At 30.0% G+C, this 18366-nt stretch overlaps 1 protein-coding gene across 1 annotated transcript; it reads left to right on the top strand.

Moving 5' to 3' along the window:
- The first annotated feature begins 10184 nt into the window (after positions 1-10184).
- Positions 10185-16389, top strand: LOC100784174 (uncharacterized). Its single transcript, XM_003536242.5, has 8 exons — positions 10185-10373; positions 10556-12000; positions 12769-12887; positions 13657-14238; positions 14507-14819; positions 15346-15511; positions 15727-15829; positions 15962-16389. The coding sequence occupies exons 2-8, from the start codon at positions 10852-10854 to the stop codon at positions 16077-16079; spliced, it is 2550 nt and encodes an 849-aa protein (XP_003536290.1). The 5' UTR covers positions 10185-10373; positions 10556-10851; the 3' UTR covers positions 16080-16389.
- Positions 16390-18366: the final 1977 nt, after the last annotated feature.

An 18366-nucleotide genomic window follows, 5' to 3' on the forward strand; every position in this document is an offset into this window, starting at 1 on the left:
CTGACACATTAGTCAGCTTTTTTCTTTTACAATATTGTATATTGTATATATAAATAAAAAAAAGTTACAACGAAATAAATAAATATATAATTCTTTGTAAATGATGTTTTTTTATCGGCCTTGTAAGTTGTAAGTGAGGCTTAATTTGTTAAATAAAAAGTGAAAATCAATATAAGATAAGTAAATCTATATATATACACATTTTCATGCATCAAACTCAACGTTTTGATAACTAACTTTTCAACCGTAAAGGGAAAAAGATATGCCTTTGAGAAGGAAGCTGCCGTGAATTAAGTAACAATAAATAAATATTTTATGACTATATTATTTAATTTATACTTAACTCGTTCATGTGAAAAGGATAGAAAATGAAATTATCGCTACCAAAAAGTTGTGATTTGTAACGGCTTAAAATGCAGTTTATGGAATGAAAAAAGAAAAGTTTTTTCGCTACAAAGAACTTATAGTGCGCTTGGATGAAAAAAAAGTGGAAAATAAAATAAAAAGAATATGAAATAGATTAATTTTTAAATTATTTGAAATGAGAGAAAAAATTCTCTGTATTTATTTGAATTGATCAAAAGTAAAATTAAACAAATGAATATGATATAAAATTATCATTTAACCCTTGAATAAATAACATCTCCATTGTAAAAGATAAATAATTTATATATTTCCACTGTCATTTCTCATTTCACTTGTCCAAGAACAAAACGAAATCAGACCTCTATATTATAAAATTGAATGAATAAATAGTTTATACACTCACAATAACGTATTCTTAATTAGTTTATTGACTTTTATATAAAAGTCATATTTATTCAATTTTTTATTTGATTAACAGTGTATATTTATTTTTACAAAAAATGCATAGAAATTAAATTCAAACTGAATCAAAAAGATTTTGTAAGACATAAGATGAACAAAATAAGCAAGTAATTAAAAACAATTCAAAATTAGAAGACCTTTTGTGGACGCATATTAGTAACTTGCATCCTTTGTTTTGATGAGAACTCCACAAGCCAGTGAGGGATGTGAGATTTCTTGATGGTGAGAGGCTCGTAGGTTTCCACAACACCACCATCAGTACTTGAGCGTAGCTATGAAAGGAAAAGATACACACACACACACACACGAGATGCTTACTTATTCAAGCAACATGATCAAGAAGAAAAATGGTGGGTGGTGGTCCTACGAAGCATAATATATATAGTTGTGTTGAGGCTATTTGCGAATTTTGTAATAAAATGGTATGATAGGAGGGTGGCTGATCATGGCAACACACACAAAAACAACAAGAAAGAGAAGGTTGGAGGTGAGGATGAGATTAGAGTCATTTTTGGAGGGACAAACATGTATTTTGAAGGGGAGAGTTACGACTTACGAGCTTAATTTTTTCTCTTTTCTTCACATTTGAGCCAACGAAATTTTTTCCTAGGATCCAAGTACATTTTGTTTTTTTGCTTTAATTTTCTATCCTCTTCCAACGATGGAAGTTAACATTTCCTTTCTCTCAATAAATACTTCTCATTTTTGCCTATTTTGGTTTTCAACCGAATAAAAAAAGGTTAAAAAAATATCAGTTTTAGCAAGAAAAAAAATGGAGCAAATCGGAAAAAGTTACAAAAAAATCACAGCTGTAATATTACCCCAAAAATAATGAGAAGTTTTTTTTAATAAGTTTATCCTGTTTTTATTACAGTTTGATATTTTTTTCTGTAATATTAATACTATTTTTAGAAGCATTCATTATTAATTTGTAGTCCTTCGACTTCCCACGCTATTCTATTTTATCCTTTTTACAAGTTACTTCCCATTTGGTCTTTCTTTTCCCATTCATCCCCGTAACAATGCTTTGTCTTTTTTGGTTATTAGCAAGTTAGATATTAGTCATTGATTAATTAAAAGTTTGATTGATAGATATTGTTTTGGAAGATACATTTACTTCTTGGTTTTAAAGATGGTATTGCTTAATCAAAGTTTTAAGTAATATCGATTTGGGGTGATTATTTTAGGCCTACACCAACAATTTAACCATGTCACCGGCTAACTATTATACAAGGCACTTTATACTTATAGATATGAATCTAACTTTACTTTGCATATCTCTTATATTTACTTGGTTAATTGAGTCTCTTTGCAGGTGTATGTAGGTTTTGCTTTTCATCAGAGGCCATCATCGCTCATTGGAATTGTCTCTCTTGCTTGATCATGTTCAAAGGCATCCAAAATATCTTTCAACACATATTTTTATGATTCTAAATCTACCAAATCTCTTTATTACTGTATTTATTCTTATTTATAAAACTAAAGTTTAGAATGATGTTTGTTTATTTTTATAAGATTTAATTTATAATATTTTTTGTATTAATTATTTTTTGATTAAAAATATTTCTTATTAAAAGAAAAAAAATAATATATTGACAAAATATTAAAAGAAAGAGAATTATTATTAATGACAATTGATCATTTTAAGAAAATATATAAATTTAAGATAAATTTATTATTATTAACTAAATTAATTATTTTTTTTAATCTTAATAAATTAGATAATTATGTTATATAGGAACGGAGACGGTATTTAATAGTATAATTTTAGTCTCGTATAAATGTTGAAAGTATAATCATTGATTTTGAGTTAAAGTTTAAACTCATATAAAAAACACTTCGTTTTTCTTAATTTAAATAGTGAAGATGAAAAGTTGGCAACTCTTTTAATATTAGTGATCATAAGTAAGTAATTAATTATTTATTATTAACTTCAACTCGTCTTACTTGATTTAAGACATTTGTTAGCATTAGCATTAATTTCAATTTCAATTTGTGCTTGCTTACTAAGTGCAAACAAAGGGACGGGTATGCTTATATTTAATGCGAGTGGTTGCTTACTAGAACATAGAAGTGATGGATATCCTTATTTTTAAAGCCATGGAAGTGATGGTTATCCTTATATATTCAATGCGATGCTGACATATTTGTAATGAATTGATGATAACTGTCATGCAATATTATAACAGGTTGAAATGAAAAAAATTTGAGATCTTAGGGCTTGTTTATTATGTACTAAATATAAATACTATATGCATAACATATTTTTTTTTTTGTTATTTATCTTTTTACTAGAATTTATTTTGATTCTTTATTTTTTAAAATTGAGTCAATATTGTGCCTTTGAAATAGTAATCATTTTTTATTTTATAATACATTTTAAAACTTTTTTTCTGATTTAAGTTGTAAAACTTATTCTACTAGATTCATCTGCATAAAATTATAAAAAAACTCAATTAATATTTGAATAAAAGAAGTCATAAACAAAATGATTAAAAATCACATAAAAGTGAGTGTCGTGAATAATTAAAAATTAATTTGATATTACATTTTTAGATGAAAAAGATCTCTATCCACCAAAGGTGTGTTAAAGAGTAAGGAGGGTTACACAAACAAAATGAGCTAACTATGGTTTCGTCGGAGCAATTAATCACCGGCACGCCAGACACACAATTATAAATTATAAATGTGAGAAATACATGAGTGATAATATTTCTTACAAAGTTAATGAACAAAATATCAATTATTATAAATTTGAGTAAGTTATAAATATGGAAGTAGTTAGAAATAGTATAAAATTTTGTAAAATAATAAACGAAGGTATTTTAGCCTAACTTTCAATAGACTTTTTAATTTTGTTTACAAACTAGTGACAAGAAAATGCTCGTTATCATATTTATTTATCATAAAATAGAAAAATATTACTAAGAATGTAGGGATATAAGAGTTTGTTCTTTTTTTTTCTTTCTTTCTGGTGTTTTTGTTTCTTTTCTCCAAGTTACCAAATTTTTTTAATAGAGTTTATTTAGATGTATAGAAGTGTTTTATAACGTATTATAAGCAACCTAAAAAAAAGTTATTATAAGCTTTCCCCAATTTATCTGATCCCGTCATTTTTTAATTTTTATTCTTCAGAAGATATACATTGAAGCTGATATTTCGGAATCTACCAAATTGGTAACAAAAAAGTGTGAATATTTTAGCATCATTAAGAAAATTGACGGTGAAAGACGAGGAATAATATATAAGATTTGAAGTCAAACAAGAGGAGGAATGTTCAAGAATTTAGATATTTGCACTTAAAAGGTGAGACAATGACATGAAAACAACCAAAGTGAATTGTTTTATTGAACGTCTAAAACACATGCATGAATCTAATTAACTTGATATTCTTCAAGTATTTTTTTTAATTCCATTCCGGATTAAAAAAATACTCGAATCTTCAAGGGAAATATTTGAGCGTGCATTATATCTATATTTGAGATCATTGATAATACACTTTTTTTAATCGTTATTTTTATTTCAGTTGTAGCTCGAATGAACTTTACTAATATAGTACTAGTATTTGAATATTGAATTCATTAGAGTTTTACTTAATAACCACCAACTGGAGTTAAACTATTAATCTCTCAATTATATTTACGAAGGTGTCGAATCAAAGATAAAAATAAAAAATAAAAAAATGTGAGACATATATGCTTGATATTTTGAACTCTGAAAAAAAAAATCAACCAGTGTCTAATAAAATAATCGAATATTATATTGAGTTACTAATCATGCTTGAGAATTGTGAAATCATTATTAATTTGAAAATGTGGTTGCCACCTAGAATTAGGTCTTAGGTTAGTTTTCATAATCAGATTCAGGAATCAGGACCACTATAATCTTTGATCATAAACAAATTGCACGCCGTTCCACACATTTTAAGAAGATTCACGTTGAATATCATTTTCTTGGTAAAACCAGACATCTAATTTAATTTTTGTTAGGTGTGACCAATGAATTTTTTTCTTCTAATTACTTATATAACTAAGAAAATGTTTTCCATTTTTCATAGATTAACGAATTTCAAACTGGTTATATATGATAGGACTCGGGATATGTTGTTACACAACTTGCTTCAATTTGCAAGAATAGCTTAGTCTTACGCAATTAATTAATTCAAATGTGATCAAATTTTCTTTCCTTATCCATTGCCATTCTGCAAACACTTAACGCAAAGTGTACACTTGCAAACTGGCTAGAAAGAGACCAAAACAAGTGTATATTTGGATGTCAGTATCAAGCAAATTCAAAAGTATTAATTAAAAGTAACAAAATCTTCTTTCTTTATTTTGTATTTTGAAATTCGAGGATGTATCTAATTTCTAAAACCACATTGCTAACTTTCATTAAAACATAGTCTAACTTGTTTAGCTCTTTGATAATATTTTTAGGACATTAGTTGACAATGCTACTTTAAGATGTTCTAAAGATTTTCTATAATGTAATATAATTTCGTGATGTTTTTCAATGAACTCCAATTTCGGAAGAAGAATTTTTTTTTGGAAATGCTTAATTTCCTTTTTGCATGTTTTAATTACAGAAACAGAAACTTGCAAGGATCATAATCCTTGTTATAACTAAATAAATAGCAGGTCAGCTCTATCACTAACTGTGATGATTGATGGTAGAACAAACCATTGACGCCACTATTTGACCCAAATTAGGTTAGGTACATCTCTTGAAGGATAAAATGAACATTAATTTTGTTAACCACTTAGAATCCTAGCTTTCTAGAAGAAAATTTCAGGGTCTGAATTTCAAATTCATTAATTGCCAACCTTTTTAGTTATAATTAATTCTAACTTTGAAATCATATCATATATTTCTCCATGAATAATTTGTCTTAACTGAATTAAAACAAAAATTCATTATTATCCGAGCAAGTTACATGTGAATTCATTATGTAAAGTCTTGGTTCACAACTTCACATCAGAGTACTAGTGGTACTAAAACTGTACTCAGTCCCAAAAAATCCAAATTAGTTCTCCACTCGTTACCTAATCAAGGGACTTGCCAACACAAAAAAGGTAACAAACATTATCCCCACCTTTACAACACACCCCTGATGAAAATAATCCAGCAAAACAGAATCTACCTCAACGAAATTATACCACTAACACAGAATTCGATTTCTTATATAATAAAATAAAGGTTAAATTACTCATTTTATTCTTATAGTTTTATAATTTTTACTATTTTAGTTTCTATAGTTTGAAAGTAGTATTTTTAGTTCTTATAATTTATATTTTAATTCTTTTTTAGTCTCTCAAGTATTTTTTTTAGTCTTTATAATAACTAAAAAAATAAAAATCATGAAACTATAGGAACTAAAAAGACCACTTTCAAAATTAAAGGGACTAAAAGAAAATTAAAATGTAAACTATAAGAACTAAAAAGATCATTTTTAAACTATAGAGACTAAAAAAATAAGAATCATCAAATTATAAAAACAAATGAGTAATTTAACTTAAAATAAAAGTTGAAATATAAATTTGATCACTTGTTCTAATTTTTTATTTCAGTTTCATCTTTTAAGTTTTAAAAAAATTATTTTGATTTTTTAAAGTATCCCTGTTGTTAAACTAATTGATTATTTCCTAAGTTTTTGACACTGTTAATTTTAACTTACTTTTGCTTACAGTTTGTTACTTGCGTCACAAAAATTGAGATAAGCTGATAAAATGATTAACTTGGTCTAATAGAAATATTTTAAGATATTAAATGAAACTTTCTAAAGTTAAGAAATTAATCTGAAACTAAAAATTAAAAGAAAATATCAATTCTATTTTTGTCCAAAACAAAGCAACACCATTCTCAAAACTGGGTCCGTAATGGAAACCCATACTACCTAGGCTTTTACCCGCAACCAATACCTTAATTATTTTGATCAGATCCATATAATGTCCTCTAACTACAATATTTTTTAATTAAAAACTGATTGATTATGGTTATTCAGATGGACCAAATTACCTTACTCTGGTCAATGTTCGTTTACTTCTTTTTTATACATCAATGTTCATTTACTTGTACAGTGTTTTATGAAAAAAATGGTGACATTTAATATAGTTTAGTGTTCGGTTTAGGACAATTAATTTGTTAGTTTAGTTATCATAGAGTAACTTATTAGGTTCGGAGGTTTATTTGGAATTTTGGATAGTATATATATGAGGTCTTTTAGATTTTCATTTTCATTATTAGTGGCGGATGCACATGTAAGGTTGTGGGGGAAATTATCCCACAAGATTTTTTTATTTATTTGTATATATATAATAAAAAATGTGTCCCCATAAAAAATAGATATTATTCATATAAGATATTTTTTAAAAAGAATATAAAATATAAGAAATTAAAAGAAAATGATAAATTATATTAATTTTACTATTTTTTTTATGATACTGATAATGAGGAGTTATAAAATATTTTTAAAGTATGAAAATACAAATGATAACTGTAACTCGTAAAAGTTTGATTTTTTTTGCCATGATAACATGTAATTTGTAAAAGTTTGTGATGCTTTTCTTTTACATAAAATATTATACACTATTGGGTTAATTATTTTTTAACTCCAAATAGATTTTGGAGTGTATTTCCAAAAAAAAAAAAAAGAGAGGAAAGAGTGAAAGAATGAGAAAAATAATGAAACCCATGAGACTCAGTATAACGCAAAGATATATGTTTTTTTTTTAAAAAAAAATTAGAAACTCCTAAACATAACTTGATATTTATGAATATAAGTAAAATATCAAATCATAAACAAAAATATAAATAAAATAAAATAATAAAAACATATAAGTTTTTGATCAATTTTCAAATTTAAAAAAATAATTTAATTAATGGAAATAATTATAATAGTGTCTTGTTAATATTTTATTGTATTTAACATTGATTTAAAAATTAATTATTGATCAAAATTTTTTAAAAATAAAATTAATTTAATAATAGGAAAAGTATTACTTATGGTTTAATATAAGAATTTAGAAAACATACATTATAAAATAAAATAAATGTGATCATATAAAAATTACAATACCTTTTTTTCATCGAAGGAGAGACGCTTGTATTTAGTGTTTAGTTGTGCATGAAATATTTCCCTTGAAATACATCAGAAGAAAACAAGAAGTTACTGTTCATAATAGAGTATAGACCCCTTTGATCAAGAAGAAAGAAAATGATCAGACATTATATAAAAAAACGAGATAAAGAAAATCTCTGTTTTTTTCTTTAATTAAACAAGAGAAATTTCCAATTTCCAATTTTTTTTAATACAAACGTAGGGAAAATGTCAAACTGGAAAATGGGGAGCGTTGTACTTTCGTGGCTTTCACTTATTACAGGGAATTTAAATTCTGTTCAACGTAAAACCTAAAATCAAGATTTGTGGATTCTTACTTAAGACATTCACATTCCTGTTAAAACCATTTCATTTCATTTCATTTTGATGGATGAATTAACAGGTACTCTATATGAATATGCTGTAAAACAAAAATAATAAATTTTGGTTGACATTTAATATGAAATAAATCGCAATGAAAAAAAAATACATATTCTGTGTGTATTTATTTTCTGAACAAAGATTAATTATCCTCTCGGATGAATTTACTTCCTACCAATACTATTATGATCAGATTAGCTTTTAAGCATTTATTATAAATCTTTATATTTCTCGTAAAAAAATGAATGCATTTTATTCACATAAGAAAAAAAAAGAAATGCTGATAAAGTAGTTCTAATTGATTTAACGATATACGAAAAGAAATTCCTCCTAAAAGTTATTACTTTAATATAAATTCTCACAAAAGAAGTGTGACTATATATAAAGAAATATACATATAGACATTTTTTAAAAACTATAATATGTGACCCTTATGCTTATAAAAAAAAGAACATGTGACCCTTATGTATATATATATAAAAAAGCACATGTGACCTTTGTTTTGCCTGAAAAATGTCTGATATATAAATTACTAAATTAAAATATTTGAATATATTTATTATAATTATAATATAAATTAGATTCAAATTTACAACAGTTATTAGATTGCATTAAAATTATATTTGACAAAAGTAACTGATAAACTTCTTGAAAGTTTAAAAATATAACTTACAACTGCAAATAGTTAATTAAAAGTTTTAAATTATTAAATTAACTCATTTAACTATAAGTGTTTAATATACTTTTTTATTTATCAAAATATTTTTTTTGTGGATATTTATTAAAATAACTGATAAATATAAAACATAGAAATAGGACATGTTTATGTGATCATTTTATACAAATTTTAATTTTTTATAGATAAAAATATATTTCTTGAGTAATTATTTTATTTTATTAATTTTGAACTTTTTTAATTTTTATTTAAAGACAAATTATTATAATTTGATTCTTCAGTTTCATTTATTTTTCAGGTATTGTACGTTTAACTATTTATCTTTAAATATTTATAATGAATATTATAAAAAACAAAAAAACAACATATATTTAACTAGATACCACACTTTCATGTTAATTAGAATTATAAAAAAAAATATGTAATATGTAATAAGTTATAAATTACTTCGGTCTCAAATATAACAAAAAAAGCATATTTCTTTGTAACAAATATAATTTTTTTAAAATTAATTTTTATTTTATTTAAAGTTGTTATCTTTTAAATGTTTTTTATTTTGTTAAGACGCTAGTTTCAATTACTCTTTTTCATCCTTAATATCAAAATTCAATAAAGTATAACTTAGAAAAATATTTTTTAATTAAAATTAATATAATTAAATGTGATTAATTAATTTTTTTGATAATATATTATATATTTTTTCTTCTTATATTTGAGACAAAAAGAGTAAAACATTATTTAAAATAGTAAATTATAAAACACTACAAATTAGTTTATTTATCATGATGAAACAAAATTCTCAACTAATCCGGTAAATTGTTTGCAAAACTGATATTTCTTGATTTGGATGGATAAAATTTGAGATAAAATTGTAATCCTACTATTGTCTAAGGGCATTGATGATCAATGTTCCTACAAAAATTAAAAGAAAAAAAATTTAGTAGAGAAAAAATATTTAATATAAAAATTATGGAAGAATATAAAAATTCATAAATAATATAATTTTATTTTTTATAAAAATATTTACATTTTAAGTTTCTTAACTAACCAGTAATCTAAGATTTATAAATTTTGATATAAAAAAGTGATGAAGCATAACTAGTTGTACATAAAATATAGGTGGAGCAAAACTTTTTAAGACACAAGTCTTTTTGTTTGTTTGTTTATAATAACATGGTTAATGGAAAACATAAATTTCGTGTTAAGATTAGATTAGGCACACACCACTCTATTTCTTTCTCTCTCCTCAGTAATAATTTATAAATTGTCCCATCAAAGGCTCCTCCCATCTCTCTTTGTTGTGTTCTATTTCTGTTCTTTCACCAAATTTTTCTCTCAATTTTCCTCCATTCCCACGAAATCTAGGGTTTCCGTTTCCCCGTTTCATCTCAGGTACGTGCACTGCCTCTTCTTCCCCTGCTTTGATTTCCGGGTCACCCTCCCATTTTCGGTGATCCCGATTTTGATTTAATTTTCCTCTGATTTCGAGAATTTTTCCTTTTTTGTTTTTTTGTTTTTTGCACCTGAATTGTTCGTGGTTGTGAATGTTGATTTTGACTCGTGTCGTTTATCAGGTGGCATGTGTGGTGGGGCTTTGAATTTGGATTTAATTAGGGAAACCCTTTTTCTGTTTTTCCCCTGTTATTTCCCCATGGCCTTCACTCTCAGATTGGGGGTCCCCTTTTTCTTTTTCTTTTTCGTTTTCCTTTTCGGTTTCCGAGAGATTGAAATGGTGGTGGCTTAGCAATTGCTTTGTATTTATGTTAGTCTTAGGAATGGAGTTTGTTTGAGGTGTATTTATGCTTTACATACATACATATAGTGTGGTGGTCAGAAAGGAGGGTAGAGGAAGAAGGAATATTCTGTGAGGATGACAGATTTTCAGCCGTTACAGCAGAAGCCTGAGCCTGCTGATGCCCATGCCGAGTTTGAGCTTGGACTGGAGGAGTTTATGCGTGGGCACTTGGATGATTGTATGTCGTTTGCTTCGTGTAGCTCGTCCCGTGCACCGGATGATGAGGATGACGAGGGTGATCAGCTGGTTCGGAGGAGAAGGAGGTCTGACCTTGAAGGGGATGATTTGGCTGAGTCGTCGGCTGCACGCCGGCGGCATTCGAGGATTTTGAGCAGGTGGGCTGCACGGCAGGCACAGGAGATGATAACTACCATCGAGAGGAGGAATCGAGAGTCTGAGTTGATGGCGCTCGCGGGGTTGCATACTGTGTCAATGTTGGATTCTTCTTTTCTGAGGGGCTCGCAGTCTCCAACTTCTGGGCAGGAGGGGGCTGTGGAGAGGCCGAGCACTCAGGCATCTGCTATTCTGCAGATGTGGCGTGAGTTGGAAGATGAGCATTTGTTGAACCGGGCGCGTGAAAGGATGAGGGTAAGGTTGCGGCACCAGAGGAATTCTGACTCTCATACCAATGTGTCCAGTACCATGTCTGATAGTCGAGGCAGTGAGAATCAAGGAAGTTTGGGGGATGCAAGTGAAAGTGAAAATGATTATGGTACTTGGTCACATGATCAAACTGGATCAAGGAATGCACATGGGGATCATAATGGGTCTAGCAGGGAGCAATCTCTTGATCTTGGCGAAGTTGAGAGGGAGAGAGTTAGACAGATTGTTCAGGGATGGATGGAAAGCGGTATTAGTGATCATTCGTCTAATGTGAGTCAGATAAACAATAGCCGGAGAGCAGAATGGCTTGGAGAAACAGAGCGCGAGAGGGTAAGAAATATCAGGGAATGGGTGCAAATGATTAGCCAGCAGAGAGGTTCACGTGGGAGCCGGAGGGATGCTCAAGTAAGTGAGGGTGCCCAAGCTGATCGAGCTCGTGGCTTAGTAGCTGATAATGATGAGAGTCAGCCAGAGCATGTTCGGCGGGACATGTCAAGGTTGCGTGGAAGACAGGCTCTAGTTGATTTGCTTGTGAGGATAGAAAGGGAAAGACAAAGAGAGCTGCAGGGCTTGTTGGAGCACCGAGCTGTTTCTGATTTTGCTCATCGCAACCGTATTCAGGTTTGTTAGGTCCTCTATTAGAATTGTCTTGCAATTTATGGTTCTTTTAGTTGTGGTGTCTTCATTTAATAGAAAGCCTGAGTTAATTATGGAAGTAACTAAATCGTATAAGAACTCAAAGTTTAATTTGAGGCTCTGGTAATTGCACTATTTAAACTGAATTTTAATGTGTTATAGTGTGCCTTGTTTTTTGTCTTTATATTAAATGATTTACATATGTATGCCTCTCTTCTCTGATAGTATGCCTGGTTTTGATTGTGGCTTCTCCCTCCTTGGATATGTTTATCAATTGCTATTGGTTCCAGTATTTAAGGTTGCTACATATGTGCTGGGTTATTTTCTTGCCTGATGCATGGCATTTTTAGTATATTATTCAAGAAGTATTTCTGTGCTCTGGATTACCAAACCGCTCTGGATTACCAAACCTTTTTCTATTAGGGAATAATAAAAATAACGAAGAACAAAATTTTATATCTTATTCCTTTGGTCTGTTAATTTCTAGTGGATAATGGTCCTAGTTGTTGTTCTATATATAATGTGCTTATTAGAAGAGATCCCCTTTCATGAAATCTACTGCTTCCTTTTTCAATTTGATTTATTCAGTTGATTCCTTCTTTTTTTAAAAAAAAATATTTTCTTTAAAAAAATTTAATAAGTCACGTGATTAGAAGATATTTATGTGGGCTGTACCTGTTTGTTTTCCCATTTTTACCATATACACTTGCTCCTCTTGTAAATTGACTATTTAAATGAAATTACCTTTTTCAGTCACTGCTCAGAGGTAGATTCCTCCGAAATGAAAGAACTGTTGAAGATGAGAGGCCATTGTCTATGGCTGCAAGTGAATTAGTTCAGCTAAGACAACGACACACTGTCTCTGGTTTAAGGTATGCAATTCAAGAATTTTTCCAAAGTTCCCCCTACAAAAGTAAATTGTAATACTATCCTATAATTTAAAAAATATTGAAAATTTCTTTTAAATCCATGTTGTTGGTACGTCTTCTGCTAATACTATATTGGAATTTTTGGTATAGAAATAAAATAAAGTAGTTGAGATGCTGTAACATCTGTGACAAGGAGTAGTAACTTATGGACTCTATGCCTCGCATATTGAGTAATGTGCTATGGTGGATTTTCATTTTACTCCATTATCATGGGAAATTAATATTGGTATGGGGAGGAGTATAATTTTTTTTTCTGTTTATTGATGGTTTTAAATGAATATTTATTTTGCAATATAAAATGGCATTTTTGTTCATAATGACAATGCATAAGGCAAATTATATTTGGCTTCTTCTGTTCTGAGTTGCACTATAAATACAATATTTATAATTAATTTATTATTTGTTATAATCCACATTTCATTTGTTTCTGTTCATTAGCACTTTGGTTTTTGCACATAAGTTGCTTACTCAATATTCTTTGAGCTCTATATTATGCTCTTCAGTTCAATAAGACACAAGGTTTTACGGTGTGTTAGCTTGGCTTGTTTCTTTATTTCCTGTAACATTTTTATGTAACATATATCTATAATAAATATGTTTATTAATATTGTGCTTCTATTCCAATATGGTATGTTGGTAAATAGTGTACAATTTGTTCTTGTCATTGTTACTAGTTGGTTGTCATACAATTGACACAAATGGTGTAATTCAGGGAGGGTTTTCGTTCAAGATTAGAAAATATTGTTCGTGGTCAAGCAGGCACCAGTCCTGATACCACATCAAATAGTAATGCAAGTGAAACAAGAGGCGATGAGAGCCAAGCAAACAGTCTGGTAGATGGCCAACAAGAAAATTATGAACAACAGCAGATTAGGAGCCTGGAAACTGATGTGCGTCAGTTGCCTAATCGAACAGGAACTTTGGAGAGTAGCACAAGTGAGAGTATTAGTTGGCAAGAAGCTAGTAATCAAGGGGGGAATTGGCAGGAACAAATTGCTGAAGAAGGGGGAGGAAACTGGCGACAGAGTCCATTCAATCAGACAAGAGATGGAAGGGCAGTCGGTGATTGGCCACAGGAAACTCCCAGAAATTTAGCTGGGGAAGATCCTCATCCCCGGGAAGCTCAAAGAATTTGGCATGATGGTAACACTAGGGAAACTGTTGGTAATTGGTCCGAAGGACCTTCTGGAGCTACAAGGAATCGCCGTGGGGTTCCTATAAGAAGGTTCAATAGATTTCATCCACCTGATGATGATAATGTATACAGTATGGAGCTTAGAGAACTTCTGAGCAGGTAATTCTTTCTTTTTGAATCTTTGCCTCGCAGATGGCTTTCAGCCTCTTTGGCTTATTTATCCCAATGTCAACAGGTGTTTGGGAATAGGAAATAAAAGGAGTTTCTCCCTAGAGTGTCATGTTTTTTTTTTTTTTTTTTTATCGAAACATCTGTTTAAACCTTTTCAAAATCTAAATGAGTATGCCATTTATACTTCATTTATTGGCTTTCATTTCTTCTAGCCACCAAGCCTTATGATTGTTATGGATTTTTATTCATGTTTCAGGAGAAGTGTTTCTAACCTTCTTCGTAGTGGTTTCCGTGAAAGTCTGGACCAACTAATACAGTCATATGTGGAAAGGCAAGGTCGTGCACCAATTGACTGGGATTTGCATCAGAACTTACCAGCATCAACTCCTGCCTCTCCTGAACAGGACCCAGACCAGCAGGGTGAGGAACGAGATGAGGGTCAACATGAAACCATTAACAGACCTTCACTGGTGTTGCCTTCTCCACCAGTACCTCCACCACAACCTCTGTGGCACCAAGATTTGCATCAAACTGGATGGTCTCGCCATAGCATGCATCGTTCTGAAATTGTATGCATCTTTCTTATCTAATTTCTATATGGACATGTATTTTACTTTTATGTTGCTTCTTCCTGTCATTCTTTTACATGTAACCAATTTAGGCTTTTCTTTCAAGGATCTTCAGTAGTCACTACTAAGCTAGTAAGCTATCACCTTAAGCTACAAAATTAATAAATTTGATTGGGTTTAGGTCTTTAGGATGTTAATCATGTTTCCGTTACATTTTGCGTTGATTACTACCATGCTAAATGGTGGCGAATATATCTAATAAGGGGTTCAAGTAAAAGTAACTCTTAGCTGAATCTAACAACATTTTATTAAAATGAAAAATTCTAATAGCTTTAAAGCTTTGGCTATTTATCATTTGAGATCTCTGTTGTCATTTAGGCCCTGACTCTTGATATGCCTTTCTGACAATAGGTCAACTTATTTTACTTTTTATTCCTGGAGTTTTTTCTTTGCCTAAATAGTTTTCATACTGTATCTTATTAAAATTCTTTTTGATGTTCTGGTTTTGTTTGCTGATTGGGAACAGGAGTGGGAGATAATGAATGATTTAAGATCAGACATGGCAAGACTTCAGCAAGGCATGAATCACATGCAGAGGATGTTGGAGGCCTGCATGGATATGCAACTGGAGTTGCAGCGCTCTGTCAGACAGGAAGTATCTGCTGCTCTAAACCGCTCAGGTGGTGAGAATGGTGCGTGATTTCTTTTCTCTTCTATCAATGTAGTAATGTGTTTTTTTATTGAGTTTTTTTCCCCTCTTTACAACAGTGCATCTATATTGGTTGCATTTATTTTAATGCTAATTATCTGTGCTTATGGTTTTTTTATCTCCAGTTATTAGTATATTCTATGTGCTTAGCTTTCTTTATTTCCAGTTTTTCATATTACATGTTAATTTATATTGTAGGATCGAGTGCTGAGACATCTGATGATGGGTCTAAATGGGGGCATGTGAAGAAAGGAACTTGCTGTGTTTGTTGTGATAACCATATCGATTCTCTTTTGTATAGGTATTTATACATTATACTATATATAATTTGTGTTGATGAACAAAATACAACCCTACATTATAATATGCACTGTTTACTTTTTCTGAACACTGGTTTTGTTTCTTCCTTTCTCCAAATTGCAATTTCTTGCAGATGTGGGCACATGTGCACTTGTTCAAAATGTGCCAATGAGTTAATTCGTGGTGGTGGTAAATGTCCTTTATGCCGAGCACCAATTCTTGAGGTGGTCCGAGCATATTCCATACTGTAAAAAGGAAATTAAGAGGACATAGAGAAGAAAAAAAAGTCTCAGGAAGTTGATCTCAATTCTAAAGGTGTCGAGGTTCTTATTTATAAGTGTTTAGTAGATGCCTTTGTTTTTCTGATTATATGGAACTCCACGAATTGTATAATTGGATTAGCAAATGGCGCTGTTGATTCATCATTCTTACGTAAATAAATAGTTGCCCTGATTATTCTTTGAAAAAAAAATTTCGTTGAAAATTCCAAGCTTGTATATGAATAAAAACTGAATTCCCCAAAACAAGAGAGATGGTCAATCTATACCATTTTGTCTCAAATAATCGCAAATAGGAACTGGTTATTTCCCCCTTATACTGCATATTTATAATTCTCAGACGTCGTTGACGACTTTAAATTACGTTGTTCAATTTGCATGTTTTTAGTTTCTTTATATTGCTTCCCCTTAAAGTAGGAGAATTTGTTAATTTAAAAGTTACGTCGATCGGTTTCCAGTTGATTTAAAAGACTTAATTACTATTTTAGTCATTCAATTTGAGTTTTTTTTCTTTCTAAAATTTAGATCTGTTTTTTTTTCCTGAATTATAAAAATTATACTTTTTAGTTTCTCATGTGATAAATTAACACTTTGTGAAGAATTTTAAAAGTAAATACTAGTGGTTAAAAATTAAAAATCAAATTCTAACAACTAAAATCTGTCAGAAATTGTTAAATTTATAATGAAAAGGATAAAAAAAGTAAAAATCAGAGACTAAAGAAAATAAATTTAAATTTCAGGAACTTAAAAAAAAAACCTCAAATTGAAGGATTAAAAATTAAGCGAATTCAAAATAAAGGTTTGCCTGAAATTTAATTTACTCTACCTGGCCTTTAGCCTATAGGCCAGTTGATTACGGCAATCAATTAAGGGGATTCAAAAATCAAAATAAGCTTTATGTTTAACTTATCATGTTCCCTTGCGTCTGCTTAAAGATTGTAGTAATTTAAGCATTACCAAACGGGAACAAACATTATCAAGTTCTCTATTACAGTAAATCAATGTGAAAAAGTGGGCCAATAAACGTGTTGGAACAACCTAAGTTAAAAGGTACAATAACATTTTACCTCTCTTCAAGATAATAAGTATACATCCGAAGTTATTTGCTTGCTACATTACCTAAGCGAAAGATAATTTCCCATGTGCTTATTTAATAATATAGCTACTATTTTCTTGTTAGGATATTGATCGAAATGACTCGATATTGTTATTGAATTTTTCGTGTGTTTACTTTAACTTGTACAAGAATCATCTTTGAATCTTCGTAAACTCTAGTTAAATTCTATTAAATAGTTATTGCTGATTAGCTCTAAAGCATTGCTTTCCTAAAAAAAAAAAAAGAAGCTCTGAAGCATTGATGACAAGATTATTTTTTAGGAGGTGCTGACAAGAATTTTTAACAAGATAATGCAGGGATAGTTTCGGATTTTGTAGATCAGACTGGAAAACTCAATGCAACTACGTAAATCTTAAAACAAAAGGTCTGTTATATGTAAAGTCTCTGTGAATCTGAACTTGTATACACACCTTAATTATTGGAGTCCGCGGACCAGTCTGTTTATCTGCAGGTTTGGAAGATCAGATACAGACTTAAAAATGTCCATTTATTTTGCGGGCTGGATTTGTTTTTTAAAACATGGGCTTCATGAGTTGAATCTTAAAGGGATTGGACCAGTTCATATACCAATCTCTCTGCAATTTTGAAAAAAACTACCACAGGGGAGTTTCATAGACCTCAAAACAAGGATCTTTGACTTGAAAATCTCTAGAATCATAGTCTTCAAAATTAAGAAAAGTTAAAATCAGCGACATTTCAAGGACTTTGTAGTCTTGTACAGAAAACAACGAGCAACGAGAGTGGTTTTAGAGTGAAAAGTGATTGAACCAGCTTGGGATGTCGTTCTTGTTATGTGTAACATTGGAAGAGATGCGGCAACAATGTCCTTTCACTGGATTTGGTGCTGCTTCTTCAATTATCCTCTTTCTGCAGTAGAAGCCAAAGTTATGTACCCCGTTATCTTTTGTGCGCCAATTTGACTGAATAAAAAATAAGTTAACTATATAGTATTACTTGTACATACCTGTAAGAACTTCAAATCATGCAGTGCAGTGGTAGAAGTACTACAATCTTTCCCATCATATTGATCTTGCTTTACATCTTTCTTTTGTTTCAGCTTTTTTTCAAGATCTTTAACCTTGTTCTTGTACTCTTCATTCTCTTGTTGAAGAGAATCTTTCTCCCTGTGTAGCTCGCCATTTC

The sequence above is a fragment of the Glycine max genome, chromosome 10 (assembly GCF_000004515.6).
Source record: "Glycine max cultivar Williams 82 chromosome 10, Glycine_max_v4.0, whole genome shotgun sequence".
NCBI classification, from domain to species: domain Eukaryota; kingdom Viridiplantae; phylum Streptophyta; class Magnoliopsida; order Fabales; family Fabaceae; genus Glycine; species Glycine max.